The sequence below is a fragment of the Salvia splendens genome, chromosome 5 (genome assembly GCF_004379255.2).
Source record: "Salvia splendens isolate huo1 chromosome 5, SspV2, whole genome shotgun sequence".
NCBI lineage: Eukaryota > Viridiplantae > Streptophyta > Magnoliopsida > Lamiales > Lamiaceae > Salvia > Salvia splendens.
This window is the reverse complement of record NC_056036.1, coordinates 35,510,684-35,519,012: the sequence shown is the minus strand read 5'-3', so window position 1 is coordinate 35,519,012 and position 8,329 is coordinate 35,510,684. Positions and strand designations below refer to the sequence as shown.

At 43.1% G+C, this 8,329-nt stretch overlaps 3 protein-coding genes across 3 annotated transcripts; all 3 read right to left on the bottom strand.

Annotated features, from left to right (window-relative positions):
- Window positions 1–282: 282 nt before the first annotated feature.
- Window positions 283–1,206, bottom strand: LOC121804197 (B3 domain-containing protein At4g01580-like). Its single transcript, XM_042203725.1, has 3 exons — window positions 1,126–1,206; window positions 784–1,048; window positions 283–716 (listed from the first exon to the last, which is right to left on the bottom strand). Exons 1-3 carry the CDS (start codon window positions 1,204–1,206, stop codon window positions 283–285), a joined length of 780 nt encoding a protein of 259 aa, XP_042059659.1.
- A 1,624-nt stretch (window positions 1,207–2,830) lies between these two features.
- LOC121804195 (B3 domain-containing protein At3g06220-like) lies at window positions 2,831–3,787 on the bottom strand. Its single transcript, XM_042203724.1, has 3 exons — window positions 3,701–3,787; window positions 3,354–3,618; window positions 2,831–3,267 (listed from the first exon to the last, which is right to left on the bottom strand). Exons 1-3 carry the CDS (start codon window positions 3,785–3,787, stop codon window positions 2,831–2,833), a joined length of 789 nt encoding a protein of 262 aa, XP_042059658.1.
- A 2,316-nt stretch (window positions 3,788–6,103) lies between these two features.
- On the bottom strand, window positions 6,104–7,893 carry LOC121804194 (putative nuclease HARBI1). The gene is made up of 3 exons (XM_042203723.1): window positions 7,522–7,893; window positions 7,214–7,439; window positions 6,104–6,567 (listed from the first exon to the last, which is right to left on the bottom strand). The coding sequence occupies exons 1-3, from the start codon at window positions 7,891–7,893 to the stop codon at window positions 6,104–6,106; spliced, it is 1,062 nt and encodes a 353-aa protein (XP_042059657.1).
- Window positions 7,894–8,329: the final 436 nt, after the last annotated feature.

Below are 8,329 nucleotides of genomic sequence, written 5' to 3'. Positions count from 1 at the left end.
AATTCTACCTGAATTGGATTGCCTCAAACGATGTGATTTTGTGGTTTTACATATGGTATTAATTTTGTCTGACTTTGTAGCTAAATATGGCGTTGATTATTACATAACTAAGAAACATGAACCCAAAATACCAAACATTAAACCCATTGATCAAGCATTACAACTAGTTCGCATGAAAATTTGCCATGATCAAATGAGAGTAGACAAATCTCATTGTCACCTACTTTACGATAAGGAGGTTACTACTACTGCATATAGCTAACGTAATTAATTCCAACGATATTAAGGACGATCAAACCACACATGAAATTGGACATTAAAGGCATCAACGAGCTTGAAATGGCAACGCACCCCTTTCACCAGATTGTTCTCTTGTTTGAATCGAGCCCAGCCATGCTTCACCCATATCTTCCTCGAGTTGTGTTTGAGAGTACATAGCCACATCCCCCCATCGGTCACCAGATGCACGCCCGCTTGGATTGCCCCCATCGGGATATGGCGTTGCCAAAAGCCATATGGGATCTCAAGGCTGCGTTTGATGTTCGTCGGGGTGAGCGAAATGACGAATGTAGGGAAGCCGTCGATGTTTAGTACCCTACTGTCGTCCACGTAGTCGTCATCCACCGTTGTTTCAGATTCAATATCCGATGGCACGTAATCATCGGAAGTATCGATGTCCGCAGAGTAGCTACCTTCCACATCGTCGTTTTTAATAACTACAAAGAATATGAGTTTATGTATTAGCCTCGTATTAACAACGTAGATGATTACAAGTGAGTTTACCATCCACGTCTCCCTGCGGTGCACAATTCGTTGCCATATCAAACCGCCTAACATTGAAAATACCAACACCCACCAAAGTGAAGATGAGATGATCGTCGTGTACGACTCCGGTAGCACGAACAAAATCTCTACATCCAGAGGTGAAGTAGAACCCATTGTCAAGCTTCAGAATTCGCACCCTATATCGTATTCCATTCGGCCAAACGAGCCTACAGTCGAACGGTAGGTCATGCCCGTGAATCCCGACGAATTCGGGAGGTAGTCGCTGCAAGTTATTACTTGAAGTGAAAACAACAATCGGACCATTTCATATGTAATATATCAAAATAGAAATCCACATACCATGTCATCCTTGCATCGTTGCTGGTGGAACACCTTCATGAATGCAGGGAGTGTTTGGTAGTCCGGGTCCTCGTCCGCCATAGCTATCTGAGTTGAAGTTGCACTTGGCTTTGCATCGGCTAACACTTTTATAGGCATTCTTCCCCTGTCAACACCTACCCCATTTACTACTATGAAATAAAATTTTCCATTGCAAGGTCTGCAAAAACTGTGGAAGGGGTTGGTTTGGAATTGATGAATGCATTGAACCGAGGCGTGTATCTATACGCGTACATGGTGGTGGAAGAAGTGGGGTCTTTATGATATGGTTGTGCATTTACTACAATGAATGCGTTAGACTATGGCATATAATACAATGTGAGGGTTGTTTATATTGCAATACAACATAATGAATATTAGCATCTAATATAGCAGTTACAGTTGTGTCGGCTAAATCGGCTAATATGATATGATTGTTAGAACTAGGTTGATAATGTTCCTTACGAGGGAATCCTTCCATGTGCCCAAGAAATACCCAAACTAGTGTTTGATTCCAATTTTTAGTTAAGATTAACAAAGATAAGTTGAGCTAGCCACAAAAACTAGGCTCAAAATGGATTTTGATGGAGAGAAAAGAGGTGAGAAGAAAGTGTAAAGAGGGAGGAATCCTCTTTAGGAACCTATGACCTCCCTCAAAAAGATGAAGGCAATCCTAGGCTACTTTCACCCAAAGCAAATACTCCATTGGCTCCACATTCATGACTACACAACCATAAATGCATACCTATACTTGATCTAGTCTATTAAACATAAACCAAGAAACCTAACATGTAGGAATTTGGATAAAAAATCTCACAAGGGAGATGCTCTCAAAGGAGTCTTCATAATTTCATTCATCCAAGTCTGCCAAATAAAGTCTTACAAAATGGTATTTATACCTAGGGTTGGAATCCCAAGACAATGGGTTAAAACATAAGAAATTTGGCTACAAAAGTTGAATCGCCCGGCCGGGCGTTTTGGACATGTGAAATCGCCCGGTCGGGCGAATTCTCTGGACTCGTCGCGGCTTTGTCAAACGCCCGGTCGGGCGTTTTGGGAGGGTGCGTTCGCCCGACCGGGTGAACTCTCTGGAATGTGGATGACACTCAGCGCCCAAACGCCCGATCGGGCGTTTTGGAGGTGTGGATTCGCCCGGCCGGGCGTTCCGTTTGACTCCTCCATTGCTCTCCCGATGAAGCTTGAAACGCCATCCCGAAGCTTTTGTCTCATAGATCTCGTGACGGACCTCCCATGCAGCTTAAGGGGAGTCGTGCTCGGGCCAGCCCGGGCCTTGGACCTCTCGTTCGTGTCATAGGTGGTTACATAAAATAGTGGGAGTACATTAAAATAAACAAGTAGGCGGATTTCTAATGTTTTGGAGGATTACGAATAGTGGGAGGAATTTGACTACTTGGAGACTACTTGGTTGTTGTGAAGATGTAAACATATGGCTCAACCATTGTTTAGAATAGATAGTGCATAATATAAACAAGTCAAGACTCAATACTTATCTATTCCACAAAATACGTGTTATCGATAAAAGGACATTTGATAGAAACAACTACATTACATAAGCGGTGGCTTTACTACATAATGGAAAGGGCGCATACCACAGTAGATTTAAGGTACCAAACCATAGAAACTAATAACATCGGCGCATCACACGATCAAATTCACAAGTTCCTCTTCAAGGCCGATCAAACCACACATAGAACTGGATGTCTTGAGCATCGACGAGCTTAAAATGGCAACGAACACCCGGGAACAAAGCGTTAGCTTCTTTGAATCGACGCCATCCATGCTTGATCCATATCCTGCCCTGGCTATGCTTGAGAAACAGCCGCCATGTATGTCCATCCACCAGAAAATGCACCACATTCTGCTGAGGCGCAGCACTGGCGTGGAGATTCCAAAAGTCAGTCGGTATTTCTATTGTGCGCTTGATGTTTGATTTGGTCAGCTTCAAGGTCCATGTGGGATACTCATCGTCATCACGAGCACCCCGATCGTCGTCGTACTCACTGTCCTCCGCCGACTCCGGTTCCACGTCGGATGGGGCATAATCATCCGAAGAATCAAAGTCGGGGTTGTAGATCTCTTTGTCGTCATCCTCTTCGGCCAACTCTAATATACAAATATGAGTGAGGGGATTAAATACATGCGAAAGTATCGAACTGAAAAAAAACCGAAAAGGTTGACCAGATACAGACGGGCGAGATCGCCGCATGGTGGGCAATCGGTCCCCGACTTGTATCTTTTTACGTGGAAAATCCCCACGTCGACGAGGGTGAAGGTAAGTATCTCCCCATGGGAAATATTATTCCCACGCCAGAAGTCAGGCCATCCAACGCAAAAGTGGCATCCACTAGCTATTTTTAGTAAGCGGACTTGCCATCGCGATCCGTTTGGCATGACGAGACGACAATCAAACGGTAGGTCATCCCCGTGTTCCGCAACCCATTGCGGAGGAAGTCGCTACAAACAAGATGAACTTGTTAACATAGCTCAACATAGCCAACACGGTTGTGTGAAAAAGTTGGGTTAAAAGGAACCATACCAGCTCGTCTTTGTTGTGACCTCCGGAAAACACTTTGATGAATGAAGGTAGCCTATGGTATGCGGCCAATGGGTCGTCGTCTGCCATTGATATCTGCAATGAAGAAGAACTTCGTTTTGAAATTGACTACCACATTTATTGGCCAACTTCCCCTATAAACACCCACCCCATTTACAACCATGACAAGATACGTCCACTGCAAAGGCTGCAAAAAGTGAAATGTATTGGTTTGCAATTGATGCATGCATTAAACGTATGCGTGTATCCAGACGTAAACAAGGGGTGGTAGAAGGGTGGACTTTATGACTATGCTTGTCATTCACAAAAATCACGCAAATTTGGAGCTATCAAATAGTTCACCGTACAGTTAACATGTCGTCATCACATGTGGTGTGCCACCATATTTTTTCAATAATCTATGCGGGATGGGGGGCTACGTGCCAGTGGGAAAAAGGGATAGGAACGCACATTGATTCTTCATACATAAAATAATGGGAGTAGGACTTAGGAAAAAAATTAAAGGCTATGTAATATATTAGTCAATGTAAAAACTAGAGTTCTATTATTTAAGGATTATCTTATAGGCAAAATTAAAAGGATTACCTTAAATGGAAAAATATAAAGGGGTGTCGAATATTGTCGGCTCTGCATGTGCTTGGATTTTAGTAAATGTAAAAATAAGGTACATGAGCTCATATAATTCGGAACAAATTTAATTGACAACAGATGGTATGCAAATTCAAGGTTTTTTGTATTATTCCTCTCTTTAAATAAGCTATGAAACATACGATCATATATATTACTATTCCACAAGCTTTTTATAAAATTTTGAGTAAATAATAAAATTTCCACAGTTTACTATAAACATTGCACTAAGCAATGGATTTATACATGGTTATTGTCATTTGTTAGTCGACATCTATTGAAATGGACATCTAGCTCCAAATTAATAGATTTGGTTGATGCCTAGTAAGCTAGCAACCGAGATCGGCGGAGTAAGTCATAGTTTGCAGGATATGACCTTTATCTAACTTGTTGTAATTGGTATAGTAAAACCATTTATGAAGTTTTAGAAGCGGTTGTTGCCTGAGCTATTACATAAGGTGTAGTGTTGAGTAAGTGAATAATTCAACTTCAGAGCCTACCTCTAATCAGCTTTGAGCCATGAACCAGAACATCCCTCCGCAAGCGATCTTCTTCTACCGGGGAAAATGGACGGGTGCGATGGATACGTTGCTTCTCTCAACTTTGATCAAACTGCGAATTGGGAGCCGATCGAATGATGACTCGGTGACTGATGCGATGCTCAATAAGGCATGTGAGGTAATTAATATTCGCTTTGCCGCTGAATTAACCTGTGCGGATGTTGTCAGTCGCTTGGAACTACTCCGGGTACGCTACCAGACCTTCAACGAAGTTATTAGCACTCCGGGGGTGCGTTGGGACCTTGACGAAAAGCTGATCGTTGCGGACGACGCAACATGGAAGTTGATATTTCGGGTATGTCATTGGCGTGTGAACCGTGTTTTCATTATCAAAGCATGAAACATCGGGTAGAAGTAACAGAATCTAGCTGTTATCCATTATTTGCAGTCAAACCCGTTCGCCGGAGCATACTATTACCGTGACGAGGAAGAATATAGCCGCTTGACCACCATGTTTGGGCTGCAGGGGGGAAGACGGAGAAGTCGCGTGAAGTGATAACCATATCCGACACCACGGAGCTGATCGTGATTATTGATTCTCCAGTACCATATGCACCTACTCGAGGGAAGCATCGTCCTTCGACGGCTGATCCGGAAGAAGTGAATTCGCCCTTCGTCGATCCATGTACAATGGTTCGCCGGAAGCTTTTTAATGTGCCGTCGAACAATGTTGATCAAGGGTCGCCAAGCATGGCTGCTGGACTTGTTGGAAGCATGAATCCAAGTCTGATGTTGCCGGTGAAGCAGTTGTACTCATCGCCTAAAGGATCATCGTGCGCGTCGTGGAGTCCGGCAGCTCCATCGCGCGAATCAGCCCCTTAACCATCTACGTTGTCCCCCGATCAGTCTTGATATCGTATTTTGGCATAGTAATACGGTGTTTCGTATTTGTAGTTGCCGAAATGGTTTTCGAATGTAGATGCAGCTTGTGTTTCATGTTTTGTCGACGGGGGGATGTACAACCGAGACTGGTCTTTTTGGCTTATGTATGATGCCTATTTAATTGCAGATGAAATGCAATGTTACTTTAATATTAATCTTGGCCCAACAATGCATCAAATATCGAGCTTCATGTCCTAAGTTATCTCACAAATAAGAATTCAATATAAACCATTTTGGGGGCAAGCAAGTTATGCCACAGTTCAATTCAGTAATACATAGCTCACGGATTTCGGACGATTGATGAAAACCACGGCAATCAAACGTTTGGCCTATGAGCCCACATCGCAGCAGCAAGGTCGTCCCTCTTCTTCGTCCACATTGGTATTGGCGCGACGGTAGATATAGTGGGCACCAAAGGGTCATCGAGATCACTCTCATAACCGTCTTCATGTTGACCGAGAACCAATTCCTCGTACGGATCCACTTCCATATGAGTGCGTATAAAATTATGAAGCAAGAAACATGCAATTATCAAGCCCGTTTGGACCTCGATAGGATAGAAGCTTGGGCTGCGAAGTATCCCCCAACACATCTTGAGCACAGCAAACGAACGCTCAATCACGTTCCGAGCTTTAGAGTGCTTCAAGTTGAACAATTCGTCGGCTGTTTGCTGTGCTTGGGTTCCATGACCCCACTCCTTCAAATGGTACCGAAGGCCTTTGTACGGTGTGATGAATCCCTCACTGTTGGCATACGCATTGTCGCAGAGATAATAGCAATCTGAAAACGGGACAGAATGTGAGATGGTGAGGGTCAAGCCTTCCCACTTGACTAGGGCTGGCAAATCGTGCGGATTGGGTCATTATCGGGTCAACCTGATAATGACCCAACCCAATAAGGCATAACCTGAACCCGACCTGTTAAGGAAACTGTAAATCCGAATACGAACCCGACCTGCTACCTTCAAATCCGAACATGACCCGCACCCGACACGAACCCGTTATCGACACGATATAATATGGGTTGACACGACACGATAACAACCCGAACCTGATATTACACGATTAAAACCTAATATTACACGATTAAACCTTAATTTTAACCTAATTTACACAATTAAAATTCATTTTATACTATTTAAACCTAATTTATAAGAAATTAAAAAAATTAAATTAATATATATTTTTTTAAATAATAATAAAAATAATAATATTATTTCTTAATGGGTTACCCGTATCTGACCCACATCCGACCCGAACCCAACCCGAAATTATCGGGTTCTTAATGGGTCAACCCGATAAGGACACGAATCCAATAAGACTTGAGCCCAACCCAATAATTTCGTGCGGATTCGTGTCAGATTATCGTGTCGTGTCGAAAATTGCCAGCCCTACACTTGACTAAGATATATGTCAGAATGCTTTACCTTTGGGTACTTTCAGCCCGAGAGGCCGACTGATTGCATCGCGTAATACCCTCGAATCACCTGCTGAACCCTCCCATCCTGGCAGTACGTAAACGAACTGAAGCTGTCGATCACACACGGCAAGTGTGTTTGTTGATACTTGCCCCTTTCTATTACGATAACGTGGTGTGTCAGAAATGGGCACTCGTACGTGTATGTACGTCCCATCTAGCGCTCCTAGACAACCCTACAAGCATATTTTGGTAGAGGAGAAAGTTCATTGCTTGGAAAAACATAAAGAGTATAGCGATCTCGTGTATTTCACATACCTTAAACCACTTCCAACTTGAGTCCGTGCAGTCATCACCGACCGGTTCAGGTTTCACTAATAACAGCTCATGCAAATTGAGCACCCCACGGAGCACCAAATGTGTGTATTTAGACACTGTTTCAGAAGAACGCGTGAAATCATGGCCAACAACCCGAGTCTTTTTGTGGTGTGCTAGAATGGACAAGAACATAGCAACTTGTTCCTCCACAGTGACGAATTTTTGGTCTACTAATCCAGCCCGACAATGCAGAATGCGACATAATCTTCCGAAAGTGTTTCTATCCATCCGCAGATTGTCTATACAGGAACGATCAGAAACACGGACGAGCCTATCCAGCTGCTTGACATGAGCAGGGATGGAGTCAATCATTTCCTACGCCGTACCTCCTCCACCCCATTTTCTTTTATGTGCACTGGATCTGGCCAGTGTGATAACCATCATGATAAGAAGCATGTTCGACTGATGGTTTCTTAGTATTTCCTCAAGCAAAATCAGCAGCTCGGTTGTTTCCTTTTTATCGACCTATGAGCAATGTAAAATGTGACTGATCATATTGATTCGGACACTATAGCAGCATATCAAATGCCATATAATCATAGCATAAATCACTCTACAATGTCATCACAAAGACATAAAATAGATGCATAAATCAACTACACAAGCATACGGACTTCAATAGCATCAGTAGCAGCATCGAATCAATCAAATATATGCAACAAAATTCATGTCCTCATACCACATATGCATATAACAGCATACATCCGGGCACATTGGAACACATTGCAAATGCCATGGGTGCTGAGGA